The sequence below is a fragment of the Capricornis sumatraensis genome, chromosome 17 (genome assembly GCF_032405125.1).
Source record: "Capricornis sumatraensis isolate serow.1 chromosome 17, serow.2, whole genome shotgun sequence".
Classification (NCBI taxonomy): domain Eukaryota; kingdom Metazoa; phylum Chordata; class Mammalia; order Artiodactyla; family Bovidae; genus Capricornis; species Capricornis sumatraensis.
This window is the reverse complement of record NC_091085.1, coordinates 69,344,272-69,370,083: the sequence shown is the minus strand read 5'-3', so window position 1 is coordinate 69,370,083 and position 25,812 is coordinate 69,344,272. Positions and strand designations below refer to the sequence as shown.

Here is a 25,812-nt window from a genome sequence, read left to right as displayed (position 1 = left end):
GCCCCCTCGCTCTTCCGCTGTGTGACATTAGGGAGATGCCTAGCCTCTCTGGGCCTCCATGTCTACACTTACAAGATGAGTGGCCCAGTAGAACATATGACCTCAACTGCCCGTGCGGATTATGGGAGACAGAGCGTGACTGGCACGTCACGTCCTTTTCAGTAAATCAGAATTCTCAGTGGTGTTCACAGCACAGCTGGGAGAGACCCCTGTCTGGGGAGCGTCATCTCCTTCCTTGACCGGGGGTGGGGGTGGAGGGGGGCGGGAAGGACACCCTGGCCTGCGGGTCTCCCTCAGCTGGGGGTGGGGGGAGTCTGTCGCGTGGGCCAGCCACTCAGCTGGGGCTGTACACTTGTCTTTCGCAGAAAGTGGTGACAGCGCTCGACCGGACGTGGCACCCCGAGCACTTCTTCTGTGCCCAGTGTGGAGCCTTCTTCGGGCCTGAAGGTACTGAGCCTCGGGGAGGCGGGCTGCGGTGCGGGGGCAGCCCTTGCTGAGTCAGGGCGGCCCCTCCCTGAAGCCTAACCTGCCCCCCAACCCCCGGCCCTCAGGGTTCCACGAGAAAGACGGCAAGGCCTACTGCCGCAAGGATTACTTTGACATGTTCGCGCCCAAGTGTGGCGGCTGCGCCCGGGCCATCCTGGAGAACTACATCTCGGCCCTCAACACCCTCTGGCACCCCGAGTGCTTTGTGTGTCGGGTAAGGAGCCCCGTTGCTTCCTCTGCAGAGGCTGAGAGCGGCTGTTGCTGCTGCCGCCCTGTGCTTGCTGAATCCGACTTACAGGGCCCACTTGAGGTTCTTGATCAGGTGGGAAGGCAGGCGGCGCACTCCCTCAAGCGCAGTCGGTCCTGGACCAGGGCTTGTGCAGGGGCTTCGAGAAACGAGAGCAAGGCAGACCTGTGCAGCTGCCCCTGGGTCAGACCAGGTCCAGGAGAAGGGGATGTGAGAGTGAAATGAGGTAACAAGCCTTCAGCAGCCTCGGCGGACAATGGAGGATGGTTTCCAGACTGCATTCTGGGGGATGATGGCCCCCAGGTGTTATGAGGGTTCTGGTGGGGGTCCCCTGATTAAGTAAGTTTGGGAAACACCGTTCATTGCAGGACTTCTCAGAGGCTTTAATACCCGAGTATGCCTGCGGATCTCTCTAAACGGGAATCTAGGATGCAGAGTTTGACCTTGGAACCCATTTTTTTTTTTGACACCAGGGTTTCTAGGCACATGTGCTCCAGTGCCCAGGAGTCAGACCTATGTGTGAGTCCAGGCAATGCAACTTAGCAGGCTTCCCTGGTGGCTCAGTGGTAAACAATCGCCTGCCAATGCAGATGCCGGTTCGAACCCCGGGTCAGGAAGATCCCCTGGAGAAGGAAATGGCACCCCACTCTAGCATTCTTGCCTGGAGAATCCCATGGAGAGAGGAGCCTAGCGGGCTACAGTCTGTAGGGTCATAAAAGAGTTAGAGAAGACTGAGCAACTGAACAGCAAAAACAGCAGTGCAACTTGGCAGCAGCGAGTCGCTGTCGTTACTGGGAGACTAAGGGTTGGCGCCACGCTCGGCACGTCGAGCACGCTTGCCAAGGGGGAGTCGTTTCCAGGGTGGCCGCCCTGGCGGCCCCCTGCCTGTCACCAGGGAGCTGCCTCGGCCCCCAGCCTGAACTGCCCCCCGCCCTCCTCTGTCTCCAGGAGTGCTTCACGCCGTTCGTCCACGGCAGCTTCTTCGAGCACGAGGGCCAGCCCTACTGCGAGGCGCACTACCACGAGCGGCGGGGCTCGCTGTGCTCCGGCTGCCAGAAGCCCATCACGGGCCGCTGCATCACCGCCATGGCCAAGAAGTTCCACCCCGAGCACTTCGTCTGCGCCTTCTGCCTCAAGCAGCTCAACAAGGGCACCTTCAAGGAGCAGAACGACAAGCCTTACTGTCAGAACTGCTTTCTCAAGCTCTTCTGCTAGGCGCCCCCGTCCCTCCCTGTGGCCCATTCCCCGGCCCAGCCTCCTCACTGCTGCTGGGACCCAGAGGCCTCGTCCCGGGGCGGGGGCTGGGGTGGGGGGCGGTGGCGAAGGGGCCAACCCGACTGAAACTGGAACCGCGTCCTTGGCGATGGCGAGAGGGCCCTGAGGGGTCCTGCCTGCTTCTCTTGCCCCCTGCCAGCGCCTCTGGGCCGCCTTCCTCCTCCCGAGGCTCCCCGAGGCTGCCAGCCCGTCACCCTCCCCCGAGGCAGAGGTTGAAGTGTCCCACCTGCGTCCCCACGAGCCCACCTGGCCAAGCCAGCACCCCACACTGGAGCCATCTCTTACTCGTATTTTGGCAGTGGAGCCAGGGGTGGGGAGGGCAGGCAGGGTCAGACGGGGGCCTCTTTGCATCCTTATCCCCAACCCCAACCTCGTCAGCCTTGTTCTGAGAGTACCGAGGGGACGCCAGCTCCCCCCAGACCATGCCAGCATCCATCCAACCCATCCACCAAAGGGCGGATGTGCCCACGGGGCCATGGAAGGTTCCTTGTGTGCCTCCTGCCCTTCCCGTCTCTTCAGGCCTGGGCAGCTCCCCCCAACACCTGCCCCCCCTGTCCCAACCCCCCCCCCTCCCCCGACTGCTCTGGTTCTACTGAGAAAGGCCTCTCCAGCAATAATGTTTTCTACTCACTTCCTCCGTCTCCTGGGGCCGCGTGAGGCGGCGAGTGTCACCCTGTTGCCCGGACACTGTACTGACTTTGATAGTTTTCTACACTGAGGTTTGAATTCATATCGTCTGAGTTGCTTTTACTTCTCTATACGAAACTGAAGAGATTTTACAGACATCTCCTTTTGTACTCTCCCCCCGCGTGCGCCGCAGTGGCTGCGGGATATGCGGGGCCTGCCTTGTACTGAAGGCTCGGGGCGGGGAAGCAATTCATGTTTTACTTTTTTCTTAGCACAAGCAGGTGAACGGGGAGCAGCTCCGTTGACTCCCCATCTTTAACTTCACAGCTCACCGGGACTGTTTTTATAAACTGCTGTATTTCGAACCCCCTTCCTTACTCCCCAGGCCAGCAAGCTCTTCACTGAAACCCACCTGAAGGGTGTCTTGCCCTCTGGGGCCGAGAATCCCAAACCTCATCCGTCCTGTTTCTGAGTGGGGAGAGAGGGGGACGTCCACTCTGGGGGTGCTCCTTCCCTGTGTAAGCTGTTAGGAGCGTTCACGCCCCTGTGAACTTTCTGGCCCCAAAGAGAACATTCTTGTAACATGCTACTGTGGGGGTCCTTTTTTCTGCCTCCTCAGGAAAGCTGGGATCTGATTTTGACCGTTAGTCTTGTTGATTCCACTGGGTGCATCCCTTCCCCAAACTTCCTGCCTTCCCTGGAGACTGGTGGTGGCCCCCTGATAGGATTCTGGGCAGAGGGACAGGATCCCGCCAAAGCAACAGGGAGCCCCCTGAGGATGAGACAGGCAGGGCTGGGGTTCCGGGTCAGTGGAACTGGGGCTCCAGTGGGGTCTTAAGTGAGGACAAGCCAGACCCACTGCACTAACCTCATCAGAGGCTGGGTGTCCTGAGCCTCTCAAGAGGGGAAGGGGGTCCCTCCTTGGAGGCGGGGCAGGGAGCAGTCTGGGTCTGGGGAGGTCAGCCAGGCCCAACCACAGGTCTGATGTCTCCACTTCTACTCTTAGGCCTTATTGCTCTGTTTACAGTGACCCACCCCAGGCCCCTCCCCTAGAGGATCTGGGGCTTCCAGAGGTTCTACCCTCTGGGTCGATGGTTATTTGATGATTTGATTTTTAATTTTTTTTTCCTCTGTAAACTTATAACCTGGCTTTTTCCCATTTTAATTCCTGTGATTTATGCCAATAAAGTTTGCCATTATTTTCACCGGTGCTAGTGCCATTTCTTTGTGGTCCGAGATGAACAGCTCAGCCCCAGAAGAGAGACCAAACCCTCCCCAGGCTCATCAGCACCACAGTTTGAGGGTCAGTCACTGCAGTTCACTTACCTGAGGCCAAAGCCCTCATGGGGCACTTGTGGGCCTCCTGGCTTTCTTACCCACTGCAATTTGCCATGGGTTGCCTCCCATGGGCGCGGGGGTGTGGCCTTCCACTCACGGATGGGAAGGAGGTTCAGAGAGAGCTGATATCCTGTGAACGAGCACAGAGACAGGCTGTGAACCCAGGGCTTGTCTCTGTTCTTATATTGACCAGACACACCACCACTGCCCCCTAGTTCTGGCATGATACCTTGGGTGTAGAACCTTCCTTGTTGAAAGTGGATGTGAGAGTTGGGCTATAAAGAAAGCTGAGCACTGAAGAATTGATGCTGTTGAACTGTGGTGTTGGAGAAGACTCTTGAGAGTCCCTCGGACTGCAAGGAGATCCAACCTGTCCATCCTAAAGGAAATCAGTCCTGAATATTCATTGGAAGGACTGATGCTGAAGCTGAAACTCCGATACTTTGGCCACCTGATGCAAAGAACTGACTCATTTGAAAAGACCCTGATGCTGGGAAAGATTGAGGGCAGGAGGAGGAGGGGACGACAGAGGATGAGATGGTTGGATGGCATCACCGACTCAATGGACGTGAGTTTGAGTAAACTCTGGGAGTTGGTGATGGACAGGGAGGCCTGGCGTGCTGCAGTCCATGGGGTCGCAGAAAGTCGGACACGACTGAGCGACTGAACTGCACTGACTTAATAGTCGATGATGGGTCTCGACTGCCCCCTGGTGGTCATATCTGCATTTGCATGCGTGCTTCCTCGGCTCTTGTTAGAGCCATAACTCCAGTCCTGGGCCTTGGCAAGCTTCCGGGACAGTTTTGTAGCCTTGCAGTCTCCCTGTTGTTTGGAATGGTTCTCCAAAAGCCGCATGTCGATTTCAAGTCTGAACCCTGACCATTTCGTATTGAGCTCAGAAGTGAAAATTACCTTTAACCCTCACCCAAAAATCATATTTCCAGTTCATGTTGGACTTTTGTGAATGAACAGGTCCGCTTCATCGTAACTGGCTCACTCAACTGTACTTTATGTTTTTCCATGTCAATAAATAGAGATGGGCATTTTTTAATGCTTTCACGGTATTCCATTATATTGATGTACTACAGTTAGAGACAATATCATCAGAGGCAGGATGTCCTTGGGGAGTTGATATGTCAGTATGTACATCCTTGCAAAAGTGCATTTGAAGGAAGACAGCCTTAGGGTTTGGAAGGGACTGTATAGCATAGTGAGACTCATGGGCTCTGAACTTGCTTTTAGGTTTTGGTTCTGAAGCCATCACTTACTAGCTGAGGTACTTGGGTGAATTACTTAACCTCTGTGAATTTTCTTACCAGTAAAATGGGACTAATACTGTATCTCCTTGGGGGTTTGTTGCACAGATGAACAGCAGTAATGTGCATAAAGTACTTAGTACAATGCTGAGCATGCAGTAATACCCTGTCACTAAAAAGAGATCTTAGCAGTAATGGACTCCAGCAGTTGTCTATACAGGCTCATCATCAGGAGGCTTGAAAACAAAATACCAGGGTTTCTAACTTGGTCAAGTTAAAAGGATGGAGTTGGGGAGAACCACCCTCCCCTTCCCACCCTAGGCTCTAAGCTTATTCATTAAAAACATATTTAATGATATAGCACAATTGTTCAAATAAATGTTGAATGAAAGTGTAATAAAATATGTTGACATGAAGTGATTTCCTCCTACATTCCAGGAACTGTGTTAACACATAACTCACGTAATCCTCATGGGGTGTGAATACTATTATCCTCATTTTACAGACAGGAAAAGAGAGGGTCAGCAAGGTGAAATCACTTCCTAAGATGACCAACCTAGCAAGTGACAGAATAAGGATATGAATTCAGGTTATCTGACTGCAAACTCTACATCCATTCATTCAACAAATGTTTATTATATGCCCATAGGTGCCAGGCTCACGGCAGAGAGAGAGACAAATTATTTTAGTGATTTAGTGTGTTACTAGGTGGAAGTGCTACCAAAAAGTTAAACCGGAGGAAGAGGGAAGTTGGAGTGGTTTTGGGGGTGATTTTGAATAGGGCGATCGGGGTAGGCCTCCAGCAGGTGATCACTGAGCCAAGACGCAATGGAGGTGTGGATATGTATGGGCAAGAAGCCTTCTAGGAAGAGGGAATAGAGAGTGCATGAGCCCTGAAATGGGAGCGTCACCCAGCTGGGAGGAAATGAGTCAGTAGGCAAATCGGAGATGAGATGATGGGGTGGAGGTGGGGACCAGATCATGTAGAGCCTTGTAGGTAGCCTCATTTACGTTTTAGGTTTTCTTCTGGGAGGGAAATGGGGAGACTCGAAAGTATTGCGAGCAGATGAGGAAGTGATCCGACTTAGGTTTAAAGGATCCCTTTGTTTCGATAGGGGGAAGAACAAACTGTAGAGGAGACGAGAGACCATCCTGTTTCTAAAGCATGAGAGTTCTTTCTCAACGTCATACTCTAGTTGCGACTTGGTCTGGTGACCAAAGGAAAGGTGAACTCAGCTTGCAAACACTAACTCTACCCTGCAGCGCCTCCCACCCGGCAGAGGGCAGCAGCTCTGAGAAAGCGCCTCCAGCACACAGCAGTGTCCTTCTTAACGACCTCGTTTAAAAGCAGCTTCCTGTTGGTTGGAGTGGCAGGGATGCTACCCAATGGCTGCCTGCATCTATCCGATTTCTTCAGACAGACGTTGGCATCAGCCAATAGGCGGGGGGCTCCGCCTGTGGCTTCTGATTGGCTGCTTCGCTCATCTATAAAAGATGCCCGCCGGCGCGCGGCCCTCCTCTCGCCAGGCGTCCTCGTGTGAGGTTCGTCCGTCTCGCTGTGTTCGCACCGGCAACTGTGGCGGGAAGGATGGGGGGGTCTTTGGGGGTTCTTTTGGAGGCTCTTGGGGACCGCGGGGTCCGGCCTCTTTGGTTTGGGGGTGCGGCGGCGGCCGCCGCGACAGGTGCAGCCCTGGCTCGGGGCGGCGGGCGCCCGCGCGTGGCCTACTCCGCGTGTGCTTTGGGCTTGGAGCCCGCCGTGCTGTGGCGACGCGTGTCGGGGTGGCTTGAGCTCCTTTTCTCTCCTCAGTGACATCGTCTTTAAACCCTGCGTGGCAATCCCTGACGCACCGCTGTGATGCCCAGGGAAGACAGGGCGACCTGGAAGTCCAACTACTTCCTTAAGATCATCGTAAGTTTGGGGCAGGCCTCGCCGCCCACCGTGCTGCCCGGGCCCGGGCACTGGTGGGGACAGTCGGCTGCCGTGTGCTGAGCGCCTGCTTGCTAGCTGCTACATTAGGTCATTTTAGGCACATTTCATTTGATTTTTACAATTTCCCGAGATCCATGCCCTTCCCCCTCCCAGTGTTGCAGATAAATAGACTCAGGCAGGTGAAGTGGCTCTTAAGGTAAAGAACATTAAAGCCCAAGTCTGTCTAGGTTCAAGTAGCACTCGTTCTAATTTTCTTGCCCTGTCTGCATCTTTGAGAAGGTCTGAGGCTATGAGTGACTCATTATAATGGAGCAAGTTGTTGCCTATTTAGAGCCTGTCAGTCAAGAAACTATGTGAGTTAATTTAGATGGCCTTGAGTTGGGTCTTGCCTGTCCAGAAATGCTAATCACGCTGCTCTTCAAGCCTTAGGATGCGGTTGTGGAGTTTAGTTCTTTGGGTTCTTCCTCATTTATCATGCAGGTTTTCAGTTTAAGAAAAAACTTTGTAAAATGATTATATACACACAACCTAGGTCCTACAAGTTATTATTTTGACGTACTTCCTTTATGTTGTATTTTGATTGCTGTAAATCTGACTTTACCTGGAACAGTATTTTTTTGTTGTTGTTAAGGCAGTCATTTAGTGAATCAAACATGCCTCATAATTGGGGAAAGAGCAACAGTTGTAATTACAAGTATTTGTTTAATTTACTGTAGAAACAGTTACTGTTTATACTCAACACGCAAATCTTTGACAAAACTGGTGTTAACTCAGGTGGCCTATAGGAGGAGGAACTGTCCCAATCTCTGTCATTTCAAAAGCTTAGAGGAAAGGGAGTGAGATGGAAGCTGGTGATTGTGGGATTTGGTTTCTCTTAACCGTTTCCCGCTTCCTCCTGTGAAACACGGCTTGTTTTCGGCTTGTTTCTGTAGCAACTTCTGGATGATTATCCAAAATGCTTCATTGTGGGAGCAGACAATGTGGGCTCCAAGCAGATGCAGCAGATCCGCATGTCGCTGCGCGGGAAGGCTGTGGTCCTGATGGGCAAGAACACGATGATGCGCAAGGCCATCCGAGGGCATCTGGAAAACAACCCGGCTCTGGAGAAGTCGGTGTCTTTATCCTCCCTTCTCAGTGCCCTCCTCCCTCTTCCTGGAGAGGAACGGAGCTACAAAGTGACCTTCTCCTGTAAACTTCTCTTTGCAGACTGTTGCCTCACATTCGGGGAAATGTGGGCTTCGTGTTCACCAAGGAGGACCTCACTGAGATCAGGGACATGCTGCTGGCCAACAAGGTAAGGGAGAATCAGGTTGACTGGAGAGACCTTATCATTAATTTGGCTCCTGAAAAGCAATAAAACTGACCGATCTCAGGTTGTGTCTGGAGAGAAAACATCTCACTGTTCACTTTTTTCCCCCATTTGCTCAGGTGCCGGCTGCCGCCCGTGCTGGTGCCATAGCGCCGTGTGAAGTCACTGTACCGGCCCAGAACACTGGTCTGGGGCCCGAGAAGACATCCTTCTTCCAGGCTTTAGGCATCACCACTAAGATCTCCAGGGGCACAATTGAAATCCTGGTGAGTGGACCTGGCTTGCCAGTGCTAGCTGCGCCAGCGGTGGGGGCTCGGTGGCCTTGGACCTGCCGGACGTCCAGGGGTTAACTGCCAACTCCCTTGCTCTTCAGAGCGATGTGCAGCTGATTAAGACCGGAGACAAGGTGGGCGCCAGCGAAGCCACGCTGCTGAACATGCTGAACATCTCCCCTTTCTCCTTCGGGCTGGTTATCCAGCAGGTGTTTGACAATGGCAGCATCTACAACCCCGAAGTGCTTGACATCACAGAGGAAACTTTGCATTCCCGCTTCCTGGAGGTACCCGAGGGCCCATTCCAGGCCCTTCCTTTCTCATTAGTAGTTGAGAGCGCATCTGGCTTCAGCTGGATCTTGGCAATGCAGCTGACTAGCAGGTTAATAACCAGGAACAGTTGTTCAGTCTGTATCTCAGTTTCCTCATCCGTAGAACGGCAATGACAGTATAGGATCATTGAAGGAGCTAATGAATTAATGAGTGTAAGGCCTTGGAACAGTGCTGGGTACACAGTAAGGGCTGTCATTTTAGGACCTGCAAAAAGATGTGAGATTTTGAGTGTCAGTGAGTCAAAAGAGGGATAACGAAAATGAGGTAATTAATACACAAGTGTTGCCAAGTACCCTACTCTCTTGGGAGAATGGACTCTCAGTCCATCCTTCATCTTGTTTAGTTTTGGCCACTAATACATCCCCTTAACAAAGTGATGCGATATATAATTCCTGTTTTTTTGACAGATAGACAATTGTAATTACGTATACTCTTAACTCTGGTTACTTTTGGAAATCTCAGTAGTGGATGAAATTCACACCTGGAACTAACGTTTTTCTCAGAATGCCATGACTATATGATTTTACAAAATGGTGGCTTTTGAAGTAAATACCATCGTTATGGTATAGGGAACACCCTTGTTGAGAATAAGGGCAAAAAGCATTTGTAAATTAAACTGGGTCTGAATTTCACTGCCAGAAGCATCTGGTGTGAGGTGAAGTGTCCTGTGTGAGACTGAGGTACTGAGCAAGTCGAGTGTGCTGTTGAGCTCCGCTTCATTGTCTTTTAAGACGCCACGCCTGAGACCGAAAGGAATGTTTCCTCCCTTCCACAGGGTGTCCGCAGTGTTGCCAGTGTGTGCCTGCAGATTGGTTACCCGACTGTTGCATCTGTACCCCATTCTATCATCAATGGGTACAAGCGCGTCCTGGCTTTGTCTGTGGAGACTGATTACACCTTCCCACTTGCTGAAAAGGTACAAAGAACCCACTGGGATACCAAAATCCATGAGTGCTCAAGTCTGTCATAAAATGGTGTTAGTTAGGTTGTATCGTTTCTAGGTTACTTACAATACCTAATCTAGTTTGAATGTTATGTAAATGGTTATAAATACGATGTAACTTGAGTGTAAATAATTGCTACAATATAGCAAATTCAAGTTTTGCATTTTGGAAATCCCCCCGCCCTTTTTTTTGAGTTTTGATCCACAGTTGGTTTGGTCTTTTTAAGTGTGAAACCTTTGGCTACAGAGCGCCAATTGTCTACTTGAAGTTGGGAGGCAGAGGAGATGTGTTCTCGATTTTAGAAATTATATGAGATTTAAAGCAGGGATAGTTTAATGGGTAAGAGCCGGGCCTGAGCTCACCAGGCTTATACCCAAGCTGTCCTGCCTGGTTATTTCAGAGGAAGGCTTCACTGACATCGAAGTGGGCCCTTGAATCCGGAGCTCTGCAGAGGCCGAAGGGCTGTGGGTAGTAGGGGTGCTAAGATGACCCTTTGACTGTGAACTTTGCCCTTGCTCTAGGTCAAGGCCTTCTTGGCTGATCCATCTGCGTTTGTGGCTGCTGCCCCCGTGGCTGCTGCCCCCGCTGCTGCCCCCGCTGCCACCACCGCAGCCCCAGCCAAGGTCGAAGCAAAGGAGGAGTCGGAGGAGTCGGACGAGGATATGGGATTCGGTCTCTTTGACTAATCCCCAAAAAGCAGCCAACTGGGCCAGCATTATTTGTGAAATGAGAAAATAAAGGCTTACTTCTCTTACAAGTCTCTGAGCTTCTCATTTTGTGCGTTTGAAGGTTATATAGTGCTGTATGCTAGAAACCAAAGGCATGGTCAAATCAGCTTGATTTGAAATTGACATTTGGGTGTTCTCTTTGAAAGTGACACATTGCTCTCCTAGCATCCTATACTTTGCCTCTACCCAGTGTTAACTGTATGTTTGTTAAACTGAGATTTGTCTCCATGACCATCAGGCCACAAGCCTGGGTCACTCTGAGATAATTTAAGTAGGCTTGGTGTCATACTGAGGTAAGATGTGTGCTGCCGGGGGTGTTTCAGGCTGGGTGGTCCAATTTAGTGGCCACTATTATTTAAAGAGAGAAAATGTCTTGTAGGTGTGAATCATACATATTTATTCTGTACTGACTGGGTCATGAGGTAAGTGCTGGTTGTATCCAGGTCTCAGAAGTCCAAAGGAGCTTTCCCAGGTGGCTCAGCAGTAAAGAATCTGCCTGCAATGCAGGAGACTCGGTTTGAATCCCTGGGCCTGGGAGATACCTTGGGCGGAGGAAGTGAAGTGAAGTCGCTCAGTCGTGTCCGACTCTGCGAGACCCCATGGACTGTAGCCTGCCAGGCTCCTCCATCCATGGGATTCTCCAGGCAAGAATACTGGAGTGGGTTGCCATTTCCTTCTCCAGGGGATCTTCCCTACCCCAGGGATTGAACCCAGGTCTCCCACATTGCAGGCAGATGCTTTAACCTCTGAGCCACCAGGGAAGCCTCATGACAACCCATTCCTGTATTGCCTGGAAAATCCATGGACAGGAGCCTGACCTGCTAAAAGTCTACCTGCAAAGAGTTGCTTAGCCACTGAGCATGCGCGCACTCAGAAGTTTGAAAGCCATTGCTAACATCAGAGACGGGACTGATCTGTGCAGACCATATTAAAGTAGGTAGAGTTGTCAGGTTTGCATACAGAATAAAATTTAAACTAGCCCCAGCCTCCTACCCTGTGGCCTTGGTCTAAGGAGTTGCCCTTGGGCAGTTTCCTCCCTCAGCTCTAGAATCTTCTAACTGCTGCTGGAGTACAAACAACGGTATAAGACACTTCGCTGCCTGCCTGTTACTGAGTTCAGCCCCTGTCATCAAGGAAACCCCTCTAGCAAACAAGTAGGCCACACTTAGGTAAAACGGCCTTCACACAGGAGAGGCCCACGTAGGGGTACCCGGGCCGGACCTGCCTGCGCACACGTGGGTCGGAGCTGTAGGGACCCTCGTCTTCCACGAGGCTGGGCTGAGAAGGGCCCTGGAACCCGGGGGTCGAAAAGCACGCTCTTGGCAGGCCTTGATAGTCCCCGGTATCCCTCAGATAACACACTCCGGCTGCCTGAGTCAAATCCCGGCCTGCAGCGACCGCCGTCCCGCCCGGGGGCGCCAGGCCCCGGGCTGGGGCGGGCTCCAAGCGGGATCCCGGCCTCGCCCTGCCGCGTGGGCTCGCGCTGTGACCCGGAAGCGCTCCGGAAGCGGTTCCGGAGTCAGCGCCGGCAGGATGGCGGCGGACACGCAGGTAAGGCGGGCGACTGCGAGGCCAACGCCGTCAGCAACTGGGCGCGAACGGCGGCGGTCTGGTCGGACCGCCAGTGCAGCTGCCGTAGGGGGTTAGGGGGCGGAGGACGCGGTCCCCGGGGCGCTTCGGGCCAACTCCCCACGGACCCGGCTTCGTCCTGGTTCCCGGCCCGGGCGGCGTAGACCGGCCGTGGGCTCGACGAGTCGGACTCCGGCCTCGGCTTCGGCAGACCCTTCTTGATCCTGAAGTTGCCACAGTTCCCGTTTCAGAGTCTGCTCCGTTTCTCCGAAACCCTCCACCATGAACCTCGGCCAGCGCCAACTATGCCTTAAAACTTTATATTCAGCAGATATTTCTCGGACATTTACTACGCTCAGGGACTTAAAGCATAGTGTTTGGATTTGTACAGATCTGAGTTTGAGTGCTAGCTGATCAGTTTCTCTAAGACGCTGGGCAAGCTGCTTAATCCTGTCAAGTCGCGGTCTTTGCATCCATACAATGGGGCTAAACTAATACCTGCCTCGTAGGGTCGTTGTGAGGAATCAATGAAATAAAGTAGGGCCCCATGTAAGTTGGTGGTTATTATTAGGTCCAGCGTTAGATAAAAGAGCTGTCACAACTTGGGAAGAGTCTTGTCACCTTGAGTGTTGGCGGGGGGACTTTTTCCCTCCACCTCAGCCTCCTTTGTGGCTGTGAGTGTTTTAGAGAGAAAAGACAATATTACGGGAAATGAAACAGGTCTCAAAAGGACAGCTTGGCTCACTTGGGTGTCGGGATGAGGAGATTTATTGATTTTGATATGAAGGCTCTGAAGTCAGAGAGTAAGCCCTTAACTTCATTATTCAGAATGTGTGTGTTGTGAGTTTGCTGTGCAAGAAAGGGACTGGTAATTTGTTCAAAGTTTGTTGTGATGGATCCTGGAAAGAAAGGGGTATTTTGAAAGGGGTTGGGAGAATACATGCTGAATGTGTAACATTAAAACTCAAATGAAGAAAGCAAACACTTCTTGGGACTTACCTGGTACTCCAGTGGTTAAAGATGCCTGCCAGTGCAGGGGACACCGGTTCAGCCCCTGGCCCGGGATCTAAGATCCCATTTACTACTGGGGAACTGAGCCTGGGCGCCCCTTGTGCCACAGCTAAGACCTGACAAAGCCAAATAAATAAATATTAAAAAAAAAATATCTCTAGTGCTGTGTTGTTCAGTATAGTAACCAGTTAATTAACAGCCAACTAGCTACTTATGTTAGTTAAAATTAAATGAAATTTAAAATTCAGTTCTTCAGTTGCTCTAGCCACATTTCAGTGCCTGGGTAGCTGTATGTGGCTGGTGACTGATGCATTGTACAGTGTAAAAGAACATTTCCATCATCACAGAAAGTGCTTCTGGACAGTGTTACCCTAGAGAGAAACCTGTGAACTTTTTAAGCTCTTTGCATCTGACCTAAACCAACAAATTACTTCTTTGAAGGATCTTAGTGTGCTCTTCCTCACTTTTGTTCTGACAGGGTCCCTAGTGGGTGACATTCATTTTCTGATTAAGAAAAAGAAGAGCCTTGTACCTGAAATGCCCTTTCATCTTTCCAGGAGAAACTGTAGTCAGGAACTTAACATTAGCATGGAAAAACAGCTATGTGGGAATTGCGGGTACAGGGTGTATTATATATATAAAGATGCATCTAAATTTGCTATCTCCTCCAGCCTTACTGAAACTAGTAAAAAGTTGAGGGAAAAAATAAGAATTGAGAGAATGGGGAGCAGACAACAGCTGCAAACTTTTGGAAGCTAGAAAGTGAGGAGTGGTAAAGGATCCTAAGCCAGCAGTTCGGAAAGCTGAGAACCAACCTGATTTACATTGTAGAATCTCTGATAGCTGGGAATTGTTGGCATCTGCTAACCCCTGGGTGTGAGGGTGAGTGGGGAGGGGCTAAGTTAGGAGGATTGGTTGAAAGCCCTGTTCACGTGCCTTCAGAACCCCAGCTTTCTTTCTCCATCTTGGCAAAAGGCTGGAAGTTTTCCTTTCTGGAGAGTGTAAAACAGGACCACACAAAAGTGTAGGAGGTCCAATGTCCACGGAAATCATCAACAAAATAATTGAAGATGCTTTCCCTGAACCGAAGCATGCCTTTTCAAATCAAAAATGGTCAGCACAGTGGATGAAAGCAGACGCACGACAGAGCACACTGACGTGAAATTCAATTTTTCTGTTAAAAAAATATTTTCTTTCTTCTTTATTTTTGTATTTATTTACGGCTGCATCGGGTCTTATTTGCGGCACGTGGGATCTTTTCCTTGTGGCGCGTGGGCTTTCTAGTTGAGGTGCGTGGGCTTAGTTGCCTGTGATAGAAGGCGGTTTCTTAACCGCTGGACCTCTGGGAAAGTCCCAACCTGAAATTTTAGAACCTTGGATACAAAAAAGATCTTAGAAACTCCTTGGGGGGGAAATCACATCTCAGACAAAGGATCGAGAATCAGAATGGCATGGAGGTTCCCAACAATACTGAATGCTAGAACTCAGTGGAGAAAAGTCTTCAGTATTCTGAAGGAAAATTTCAATCTAGCATTCTGTATTCAGACAAACGTCAGGTAGGAGGTCAGAACATTTTCAAACCCGCAAGGACGTCACAAGTTGGAGTGTGCGGTTCACCCAGACACACAAAAAGAGTACATTCTCATGCTGATAAACCGCATCCCAGCTGTAGCAGTCACACACCAAATCCACTGGGAGAGGCCTCTTCAGGAAGGTGGAATTTGGTCAGACTGCATGATCTGCGTCAATGTATTGAGATTTAGACACGGGGCAGACTGTGGGATTGAATGGTTAATTAGGACAGATAAAACGAGGCAGGCTGAGAGTGGAGAGAATGAAGGGCTCATGAAGCTGTGCAAGAGAGCAAACAGTTCTTTAAACGGAAGTTGAATACTAGTTGCGTGTAATGTAAACACTGAATTACTGGACTAACGTATATTACGAAACTTGAGGAATAATTACCGAATAATCAGCCAGTGTTGGTGAAAGAGATTGTGCTTGTGTGTGAGGGCATGGGACTGGTTTTTAGAGCAAACCTCCCAGAACTTTTTGACTCTTTAATTATATGCATGAATGAGTATAAGAGCAAAAGACAGTAAACAGACCCTTTATGTAGAAGATGGAGTTTTGCACATGATTTTATTCATTGCTGATAGAATTGTGGCAAAGGTTTAACTATAAGAGGAACTTGGCGTTATTTTACTTCTCTGTGTACGCTTAAGTCTTACTCTTCTAATAGGGCCTGTCTGTCAAATACCCTCAAAAGAAAAAGAGGGCAGGAGTTGGTCACTTATCCATGACCTGCTTGCTTTGTAGCCTGTAGAACAGAGGTCCCCACCCTCTGGTATCTAATGCCTGATGATCTGAGGTGGAGCTGATGTTATAACAATAGAAATAAAGTGCACAGTAAATGTAGTGTGCTCAAATCATCCCCAGACCATCCCACCTGTCTCCCCAGTCCATGGAAAAGTTGTCTTCCACAAAATCAGTCTCGGGTGCCAGGAACGTTGGCGAACACTGCTGTGGAATGTTGTTCAGGAGCAGATTTTCAGGAGTATTTGCAAACCGCCCCTTTTCCCAAGTCTTATGCTGTGTCCCTGTGCCAGGGAGGCAGTTGTAACATGGATGGTGCTTGATAGCTAAGGACTTGTTCGCATCAGTTTCTACACTTGCTGGTTTCACGTTTAGTTTCAGAAATGCAGGTGCTGTGGCTTTCGACTCCAGTCTGAGCAGTGGCTTCCCCTCTGGGAGTCGGTTTCTTCATCACCCGTAAAATGGGGAAAATGATGCCTGTCTTGAAGGCTTGCTGGTTAGTAGTAGCTGATTTTGTGCTCGGGGAGAGAGTAATGCCCTAAATGTACTCTCTCATTTATTCCCCATAACAGTCATGAGGTAGGTGCTGTTTTCTACGTTGAATAGATGGGGAACCTGAAGGTCAAGCATATGACATAATTTGACTGAGTTTCCACAGCCGGTAGGAGGCTGAACTGGGATTCAGTTTCTTAACCTTTTACCCTTTAGCCAACTGTGCTTATGACTTGCCAGGATACACCTCGTTACCGGAGGCTTATAAGAGATAATATAAAGGGGACATACCGGGCACATAGTAGGCCCTCCCTATATTTTGCTTAGTTCGGAAAGGATATTTTTTCTTTCTTTTTAAAAAAATACAAAAAAACAAACAAAAAAAACAAAAATAAAAAATAAAAAAATACTTACTTACTTATTTGGCTGAACTGAGTCTTAGTCGGGCATGCAAACACTTAGTTGTGGCATGTGGCTTTAGTTTCCTGACCAGGGATCGAACCCAGGGCCCCTGCATTGGGAGCGTGGAGTCTTAGCCACGGGACCACCAGCGAAGTCCCAGAAGGAGGTTTTCTGTCTTGAGGTTTTTGCCTTAAGCCTTGCCTCTTTTTGTCCAAAGTTTAAATTTAACTGAGTGGCTGACTGGTTGGGTTAAAAGCAGTACATCTCAACTGGGGGTGATTTTTTTTCCCAGGAGGCGTCTGACAATGTCTGGAAGCAGTTGGGGTCGCCTCAGCTGTGGTGGGAGGGTTGTATGCTGCTACCGGTGTCCAGTGGGTAGAGGCCAGGAGCACTGCCCAAGATCCTGCCGGGTGTAAAGGCAGCCCCCACAGTCAAGAATTATCAGGAGTGAAAGGCAGCCCCCAGAGTGGAGACTGAGAAGCCCTGGGTTAGAGGGAGCCGCTCTGAGTCCTGCACGGCCTCCCCCAGCACGCCCTCCCTCTCCCTCCCCACGAACGTTCTGTGGTCTGACTGGTGGCATTTTCTCTGTGGGCTTGGTCTTCGCAGGTTTCTGAGACACTAAAGCGTTTTGCAGGGAAGGTGACAACAGCCAGTGTGAAGGAACGGAGAGAAATCCTCAGTGAGCTGGGGAGATGTGTTGCCGGAAAAGGTATTTATTTCCATGTCACTGATTTCATTTCAGACCAAGTCGGGCTCTCTGTTTAGAACTATGGCCTTCTTTCCCCCACTTCCAGCAACTTCTGTCATCACTGTCTATGTTTGCTTGTTATAAATGTGCATTGAAACAGTTGGGTTGGTGGAAAGTTTATCCTTCTAGGTGCCAAAGCTTTTAACAGTTTTAACCATTTTGACTGGAAATAGTTGTAATAGATGCCAATAGTTTTTCTTAAGTAATTTATTAGATGCAAAATTTTTTTTTTAATGACTGGAGGCACTGTTTTTCCCAGCGTTTCATGAAAATCAGCAAGATGGTAACTAGTGATTGGCTAGTGAAGGATTCCAAGATCATCTAAGTTTGGGAGATGTCACCTTTTAATCCAGTGTTTCCTTGAAACTCGTTTTTGCTGAAAACCTGTTCAGTCTGGGCAGCACATTTTGGGAAATGCTGAGCACATGTAGTTATTCTGATTCTGCACCGTAACTGAGGGTTCTTAACGGCAAACTGTGGGGGCGTGTATGAGACTAGTTTGCCTTCAACCAATAAATCTTCATTAGTTGGTTTTTTTATCTTTTAGTTTTGTATTGGGGTATAGCCGATTAACAATGCTGTGATAGTTTTAGGTGAACAGTGAAGGGACTCAGCCATCCATACACACGTGTCCATTCTCCCCAGAACTCCTCTCTGATTCAGATCGCCACATAAAATTGAGCAGCATTCCCTGTGCTATAAAATCCTCGTTTGTTTTTGAGTTTCCTTTTGGTGTGTTTTTCCTATGCAGCATTGGTTCTCAAAATGTGGTCCCCAGACCAGCAGTTTCGGCATCGCCTGAGAACTTGTTTGAGATACAGAATCTCAGCTCCACCCCCAGAGACGCAGATTCATGAAAACTCTGGGGGTGGAGCCCAGCACCTGTGTTTTAACAAGCTCCCCAGCTGATTCCCATGCTTGCTGCAGTTTGAGAACCGTGGTGGTAGAGTTGGGTCTCCAATTCTGTCAGCTTTCTCTTCTTGTTAGGAAAGAGCCTTCTTCCACTGTCTCACCCAGACTCTCATTTGCTGCTTCTGATCTACTGTCGCCTGGTTATATACCGAAGCTTGTTAAAGTTGTGTGTAAATTAAGTAAATTGCTGTTCGTGAGCTTCTGAGAGATTCTGCTGTGTATCAGAGCTTTAGTGCTTGAGTTTATGGCACCTTCAGAAGTCCTTCTGGTCATTTCTCAGCAGGGTTCTAGTTAAAGAAGGCTGCCACGTGACAGACGCTGGCTGTCCACCCAAACCCTAATGGCTGACTCCGTGCTAAGTAACTGCCGAGTACCACCTTTCCCCCCAATTTGTGGAGCAAGGAGTTCGACAAGTGTGGGTGAAGTTTATGAACTACTCAGGCCTTTCCAGGGTGATTTTACTCCCCAGTCACCCTGAAATTCTACAGTTCGGGGCGAATCATATTTGTAAAATGTTTGCTTGCCTTTGATGTGTAGGTCGTTTGGGGGAAGCGAACTCTGCACATGAAATAGTTAGTTTTCAGTTTCCTCATTTTCGGAGTCTGTGGAGCCGTTGTGTAGTGGTAGTTATTCTGGCCTCTCCTTGTGTTAGGGTCCCAGGTCCCCAGGTGGGTTCATCCAAGGCGGGGCAAGGAGCTGGAAGGCCTCTGCAGAGGCCGTCGAACCCTGGAGGCGGGCGCCCAGCCCGGCTCAGCCCCGTCTGGCCCCACGGCCTCTGGTGCTCCCCTCAGTCCTGCCTCCCTGGACCTGAAGCCTGAGGCTGGCGAGGCAGGTTTGCTGGGCCTGGCCTTGCCAGTCACGGGCCCTCAGCGCAGTCGGAGGTCATGGGCTCTGTGTTCTGGCCACGGCTCTGCTGCCTCCAGACTGCGGGACCCTGTCCAGGTTCCTTCGGCTGTGAGCCTGCCTCCTTGCGTTGAGTGTGGAGATAGTAAGGCCGTGCTTCCCTCACAGGGTGAGAGTGAGGAGGGAATGCGAACTTGTAGGGATAGTGCCTGGCTCTTATCAGCCCTGGTGTCTGTTAGCAGTTACTAACTGCTGTTCTTCTCTGCTGTGCTTAGTTGGTTGGTCATGTCTGACTCTTTGCGACCCATTGGACTGTCGCCCCCCAGGCTCCTCTGTCCATGGGATTTTTCTGGGAAGAATACTGGAGTGAGTTGCCATTTCCTTCTCCAGGGGATCTTCCCAACCCAGGGATCAAACCCGTGTCTCCTGTGTCTCCTGCATTGCAGGCAGATTTTTTTACCTGCTGAGCTGTTGGGGAAGCTCTTAGCCACAACCTGTTCTTGGCCCCAGTTACTCTTTTCCTCAATTACTGAGACATCCTCAAATCAGGTGGGCCAGTGCCAGGCTCAGGGCGCTGGGGGAGCTGGGTCTGCGCTCCTCCTCCATCGCCCCCCATCCCTCGGGGGCCCAGGCGAGCCCTTCATGAGCCTCCTGCTCGCTGGTCTGTCTGACACTCAGCTTCCATTTCCCCCATCAGACCCTCCTCCCTTCATCCTTGGGCTTCAGCTCGGTCTGCAGAGCCATCACAGGTTGGCTGTCCATTACTGAGCACTGTTGTTCCACCAGCTTCTCTTTCTCTCGACTGGCCTGCTTAGTTTTCTGTGCCTTGGTTTCTTAAAAATGGGCTCAGTCACAGTACCTACCCTACAGGAACTGAGTTAATGTGTGTCAAGTGCTTAGAGCAGGGCCTGTGCCTCGTGAGCTTCAGTTCAGTGTTGGGTGTTATTCCTGGGCCAACGTCCAGGAAGTGTCGATAGTGCTTATTGACTAACCTCTGTGTAATCTCTGGTTTTAGATCTGCCGGAAGGAGCTGTGAAAGGCCTCTGCAAACTCTTCTGCTTGACCCTGCATCGATACAGGCGAGTGACAGCCAGCAGCCCAGTGTCCAGAGCACTTTGTGCGGAGAGGTGGTAGAGGGCAGTGGTTGGAGCTCAGGCTTTGGAGTCAGACTGCCTGTGTCCTGGGCAGGTTGCGGAACCTCTCTGTGCCTCAGTTTCCTCCTCTGGGGACTAGGGATCATGCTTTCGTGGTGGATTGTGTGAAGTTCTTGCTTACTCTGTGCTTCCACTTGTGCGTGTGAAAGCGCTAGGCCTCATTTGAGCCCTATAGTAAGTGTTCTATAAATGTAGATGTTGCCCGTACAGCCTTAAGGCTCCCTGCCCTTTGTTAGCTGCTTCCAGAACTCTGGGATGAGGTAGGTTTATCCGTTACTTCCAAATCTCCTCATCTGTGATGCGCTGAAATACAGTGCAGTGTCATTTTCCTGGAAAGATGGGGCTTGGCTGAAGCCCCCCGCCCACCCCCTACCCCGGGTCCACGTGTTCACCTTGGCCTTTGCCCCTCCCCCAGGGATGCAGCCTCACGCCGGGCCCTGCAGGCAGCCATCCAACAGCTGGCCGAGGCCCAGCCTGAAGCCACTGCCAAGAACCTTCTGCACTCTCTGCAGTCTTCGGGCATCGGCTCCAAAGTGGGCGTCCCCAGGTAAGAGGGGAAGCTGGTGGTGACCGGGGCTCTGGAGTGCTTCTCAGGAGGAGCCCGTGCAGACCAGCCGGGGTGGCCACACCCACCCCTTTCCCCTTTGCAGCCCTGGGGGGCACCGGTGGTCTGCCTTCCCGATGGAGGGAGAAGCCAGGATGTCAGGCCCAGCAGAGAGACCGCTTTCCTGGGGAGCAGGGTTGGGAAACTGGGGGCAGTAAGGCCATTTTAAGGAGAAACCAAATGCCTCCACCACCCGCCCTCCCTCCAGGCCCTAAAGGTGGAAAACCATCCTTCGGGTTTTATAGTTGTGGCTGCTGAGAGGCGGGGGCTTGGCACTCCTTGTCCTGAGTTGTCACAGGTGGTTTGTGGAGAACGGGTGTCCGGTTCCATCCAGTCATAGGTCAGCGGAGGGTCCTATCTGCCAGGCAGGGCCCTGCGGGGAGCCCTTGTTCTTAGGTAGAGGCCGGTGCTCTGACCTCTTTCCTCCGCTCCCCTCCCCTCCCAGTAAGAGCAGCGGCTCGGCCGCCTTGCTGGCCCTGTCCTGGACCAGCCTACTGGTGCGCATTGTCTTTCCCTCGAGAGCCAAGCGGCAAGGAGACATCTGGAACAAACTGGTAGGTCCCCGGGTCTTTGGAGTCGGCTCCCTGCACAGAGCTGGGTGTGTTTCAGCACCTTCTCTGGCCAGTGTTCTCCTCAGGGCCAGGTGGCCGGGCGCTTTGAGTTACCCTGGGGTGTGTGACTTTGGTGGATGGGCGCGAGGGCAGCATAACATTCATCTCCTCATCAGATATCTGCGAGCTTTCCTGGATCGGGTGTGGGCTAGACCCTGGGACCTGGAACACAGAGATGAGCAAGAGAGACGTGGTCCCTGCCTTCATGACAGGCCAGAGTAGGGAAGACAGCCAAAAAACTAGGAAACCAGAAAGCAGTGTAAATCATTCTGTGTTTTTCTGACTAAGCATTCCTTTCCCTGTGTTTGGATTTCAGTGCTGAACTGGCTAATGGAGTGGGATTCTTGCCATGTGCTTTGATCCTTAAATCCTCTCCTCCCCGTTCTATGCCTGCTCCTTCCATTTTCCCTTCCTCGCCTTTCAGCATGTCTGCTAACCAGAGATGGCTCCACAGGCCAGGTTGGGAGGTTCTCTTGAATGTCTTGATATGCTTAGTGGAGGGTAAGAGGAAAGGTGTCACAGTTTTAACAAAAAGGATCTTGGTGTGGATTTGATTCTTGGCCTTGAGATTTGGCCAAGTACTTAATTTAGTTTCTGAGTTCATTTCCCATTACTGTGAAAATGGGAACAAGTACCATCCGTCCATCCACCTCAAAGAGTTGTCATGAAGATGGGCCCAGAAGAGGTGAAAGGGCTGTGGAAACTTAGGGAGGGCTGTGCAGGTGGACACGTGGCGTTAGCAAACCCTCAGCACCGCTGCCGGACACAGCCAGCTTGTAAGACGCGCTTAGGCCTCTCCCTGGGAGCTTGTGCGGCGCGCCTCTGGGGATGACCGTAGATTGGCCATCAGCAGCTGACAGGAGGATAAGAACACTGAGACTTCACAAGTAGTGGATGCACTCCAAACCCACCTTCGGAGTGTAGGTTCCATTGTTACCTAAAGGTCGTCTTATAAGATGGTTATCGCACGGGCCCTCTCATTGGTGTGTCTCCAATGACTTCTCGCAACCATTACCCAAGGTAAGTCAGTGTGCTTGTGGGTTAGTGAGCTGGAGGGGTCGACCTCGTCGTGTTGTGTTTATGGGACAGGACGCATCAAAAGCTTTTCCTTTGCTCGTTGCTGATGTCGACTCTACACATAGGTGGCAGTTCATTCAGTTGCTGAAGTATTTGTTGAGGGCCCCTGTGTGCCGGGTGCTGTTGGCAAAGCTGAGGTTGAAGCAGCGGACGAGGAAGAGGACCTTGCTTTTTCATAGCTTGCAGTCCTGGGGAGGCTGGACGCAAATAGGTCCACACCTGGGTGATAAGGTTTAGAGCCGCACAGCAGAAAAGCAGGCAGGAGAATAGAGAGAGGGCGGACGCTAATGGTGGGAGGGAGGCCTCTGCAGGAGGTGCCATTTGAGCGGAGACCTGAGGGTGTGAAAGAAGCAGCCATGCCCAGATGAAGGGGCAGAGCGTTCAGGAAGAGGGAGCAGCAGCACAGTTGTGAACGAGATGTCAGCGAGCTTAAGAGGCTGTTTTAATAATAATTTTTTTTTAAAGATCAATATTCAAAAAATAATAAGAAAGTTCAATATTCAACAAGTGTCGAATGATACACCAGTTTCCTTCCCACCCCTTCTCTAGGCATCTTGGTCCCCCGCAAGAACTAGATCCTTGTGTAGGTAAAGATAGTCCCTGTGTATATGATGAAGTAGATTTTTTTATGCAAGTGATAGCATACATGTAAACTTTTTATCTCATCTTGTGTTTTTTTCTTTAACCAGATGTAGAATTTGTTATAGAGTATTATGTAAAGAGCTTCTCATTCTTTAAGACTGTTACTAATCCTTTGAGTGGGTGCACCACGGTATATAACCAGTCCCCTGTTGATGACCGTTTACAGTGTTTACAGCCTCTCATCATGAAAGGCGTTGCCGTGAATAACCTTGTGCATCTCCCACTTTGTACACATACACATGGAACTCAGCTGACTTCTTAAGCTTGCCCTCGTTCTCAGGTGGCAGCCCACACCAGTGACCTCAGGTGCTTGTGGCCCGTACAGTCTCTGTGAGGCTTGTTAACCGAGCACCTCTTTGTGCTCCACTCTGGGTTGGACAGTGAGCTCCCGCAGGCAGGATCAGCCTATCGGTCTTGACTCCTATATCCACAGTGCTTAGCCTAGTGCCTGCCGTTTCATCAGCGCTCACTGCCTGGGAATTAATGAGGAAATAGTCAAGGCAGATGAAGAAATACATGAAACAGAAGCTTACCCTTTTTCCACATGGCACGTCCCTCGCTGTAATTATGTATTCATTTGTGTGTTTATTTGTTTAGTATCTCTTTCTCCCTCTGGATTGTGAGGTGCATGAAAGCAAGGGCCGTATCTGTCTTATTCTCCCGGTGTTTTCATTTCTGACTCATAGTAGGTGTTCAGCAGATACTTACTTACGAAGTGCTTGAGTGAACAGATGTAATTCTGGGACAGGGGCTGAGTGGGGGCTCCAGGGGGTAAAGCGAAGAGGGTCTGGCTGGAGTTGGGTGGGAGAGGCCTGGCAGAGATGGCCTCAGGTTCCGGCCGGTGGGCCTGACGGAGGCCTTGGGCAGGCTGTGAGGGCCACAGGTCCTCTGCTCTCTGTTTTCCATTTGGACCCGAGCGCCCCTCTCCCCGCAGGTGGAGGTGCAGTGCCTGCTCCTGCTGGAGGTGCTGGGCGGCTCCCACAAGCACGCCGTGGACAGTGCCGTGAAGAAGCTCACCAAGCTGTGGAGAGAGGTGACAGGAGGCCGCGGTGGGTGGCGGGCACTGCTTCCCATACGCACCCCCACTGCCGTCTGATACCCCTGCCCTCCCTGTTCCTCCTCAGAACCCCGGGCTGGTGGAGCAGTACTTGTCAGCCATTCTCAGCCTGGAGCCCAACCAGAGCTACGCAGGCATGCTGGGGCTGCTGGTGCAGTTCTGCACGAGCCACAAGGAGATGGACGTGGCCAACCAGCACAAGGCAAGCGGGCGCTGGGCGGGGAGCGCGTTTTCCCCCGGTGGCCCCAGCCACTGGCCTCATCTGAAGTTGGCTGGTTTTCTGTCCCGAGACCCTGGCCTTTCGCAGTGATATGTGAGAAGCGGGAACGTTTCCTCTCTGGTTCTGGCTGGGGGTTGGCCCTGCCGCAGTTACTGGGATGCTGATTTGCCTGTTCGTGCTGTCGCTGAGTCACTCACCCCTGAGCAGCTGCCTTATGCCAACCTCTGTGCCAGGTGTTGGGGCTGCAGCAGTGAGTGAGGGGGCCGTGATCCCTGCCCAGGCGGGGCTGAGTCTGAGGAGTGCACTGTTAGGCAGAGTGGCATCTTGTCATCTCTATGAAACATACTACGAAAGGAACCACGCGAGAGGCTGTGATACTCTGTGGCGGGAACCTGTCTCAGGCTGTGGGTCAGGCAACACGTCTCTAAGGAAGGACCTTAAAGAGTGAAGAGGTGTTAACAAGGCCAAGAGGCAAGGAAGGGCATTTGGGGCAGAGAGAGCAGTGTGTAGGCTGGATGGGCGGTATGTGGCTGCCTGGGTGAGAGAGGAGCCACCAGGCCTGTGAGCCACGCCAGGGGTCTGGACTTGATCCCAGGAGCCATGGAAAGCTGTGGAGGGCTTTTCGTTGGGGAATGGTGTGGACACTGGCATTTCCATGCTTGACTCCGTGTCATTTGGGACCCTGATTGGTACTGTTCAGAAGTGCTCGCACAAGAGGGACCTCAGAGCACTAGTGTCCGACAGGTCTCTCTTCCCCAGAGTGCCCTGCTGGACTTCTACGTGAAGAACATCCTGATGAGCAAAGTGAAGCCTCAGAAGTATCTGTTGGTGAGTAGGCGGTGGCCCTTCCTCCTCCGTCCAGCTGAATGCCCTTTTAAATTCTGTGATTCAGAGCCATGCTTTATTCTCGGTCTGTTCCCACAAGGGCTGGGTGCCTGACCCCTTTCTCTTGGCAGGATAACTGTGCCCCTCTGCTTCGGTACTTGTCCCACTCAGAGTTTAAGGATCTGGTCCTGCCCACTGTACAGAAGTCCTTACTGAGGAGTCCAGAGAATGTCATTGAAAGTAGGTTGCTGCCAGCCAGGACAGTGGGAGGGAGATGACATCACCCAGTGAGCCAGATCGCAGCTGCTTGGCAACAGGCAGTGTTTATGGGGGTTGTGGGGGGAGGCTGTATTCACTGTGTACCTCGTTGGGCCCCTCAAGAGGGAGACTTAGGGACCCTTTCGAGAGTATGTTGAAAGTAATGGGCCCTCTTGTTGAAAGAGTGCACGGAAGTGTATCCGTTGAAAATACTGCATACATACATTTTTAGAGGTCTGAGAACCTTCTGGAAACCAGGTTAAGAACCTCTGTCTAGACAGGTTGACCTTGGTGCCAGTGGTATTTGAAACCCTAGGATGTGAGAGTTG

The 25,812-nt window shown here is 51.2% G+C and overlaps 3 protein-coding genes across 5 annotated transcripts in view; all 3 read left to right on the top strand.

The window, feature by feature from the left end:
• PXN (paxillin) overlaps positions 1–3,812 on the top strand; it is a 42,807-nt gene extending 38,995 nt beyond the window's left edge. For all 3 annotated transcript variants that reach the window (XM_068990064.1, XM_068990063.1, XM_068990065.1), the window contains 3 exons: positions 366–447; positions 552–700; positions 1,682–3,812. In XM_068990064.1, coding sequence (XP_068846165.1) covers positions 366–447; positions 552–700; positions 1,682–1,948 — 498 coding nt within the window. In that variant the 3' untranslated portion in view covers positions 1,949–3,812. The remainder of the gene's footprint in view (positions 1–365; positions 448–551; positions 701–1,681) is intronic.
• Positions 3,813–6,998: 3,186 nt separating this feature from the next.
• On the top strand, positions 6,999–10,763 carry RPLP0 (ribosomal protein lateral stalk subunit P0). Its single transcript, XM_068989499.1, has 7 exons — positions 6,999–7,138; positions 8,092–8,267; positions 8,366–8,453; positions 8,588–8,734; positions 8,842–9,027; positions 9,849–9,989; positions 10,539–10,763. The coding sequence occupies exons 1-7, from the start codon at positions 7,085–7,087 to the stop codon at positions 10,701–10,703; spliced, it is 957 nt and encodes a 318-aa protein (XP_068845600.1). The 5' UTR covers positions 6,999–7,084; the 3' UTR covers positions 10,704–10,763.
• Positions 10,764–12,278: 1,515 nt separating this feature from the next.
• Positions 12,279–25,812, top strand: part of GCN1 (GCN1 activator of EIF2AK4) — a 54,381-nt gene continuing 40,847 nt past the window's right edge. The window contains exons 1-9 of the mRNA XM_068990196.1: positions 12,279–12,296; positions 17,139–17,241; positions 20,051–20,114; positions 20,605–20,736; positions 21,239–21,347; positions 24,058–24,156; positions 24,248–24,382; positions 25,160–25,228; positions 25,357–25,465. Of these exons, the coding sequence (XP_068846297.1) occupies positions 12,279–12,296; positions 17,139–17,241; positions 20,051–20,114; positions 20,605–20,736; positions 21,239–21,347; positions 24,058–24,156; positions 24,248–24,382; positions 25,160–25,228; positions 25,357–25,465 (838 nt within the window). The remainder of the gene's footprint in view (positions 12,297–17,138; positions 17,242–20,050; positions 20,115–20,604; positions 20,737–21,238; positions 21,348–24,057; positions 24,157–24,247; positions 24,383–25,159; positions 25,229–25,356; positions 25,466–25,812) is intronic.

Coding starts and splice junctions, on each gene's coding strand:
- RPLP0 (XM_068989499.1), top strand. CDS start 7,085: ATGCCCAGGGAAGACAGGGCGACCTGGAAGTCCAACTACTTCCTTAAG. Junction 8,454..8,587: donor ACATGCTGCTGGCCAACAAG/GTAAGGGAGAAT, acceptor CCATTTGCTCAG/GTGCCGGCTGCCGCCCGTGC. Junction 9,990..10,538: donor CCTTCCCACTTGCTGAAAAG/GTACAAAGAACC, acceptor CCCTTGCTCTAG/GTCAAGGCCTTCTTGGCTGA.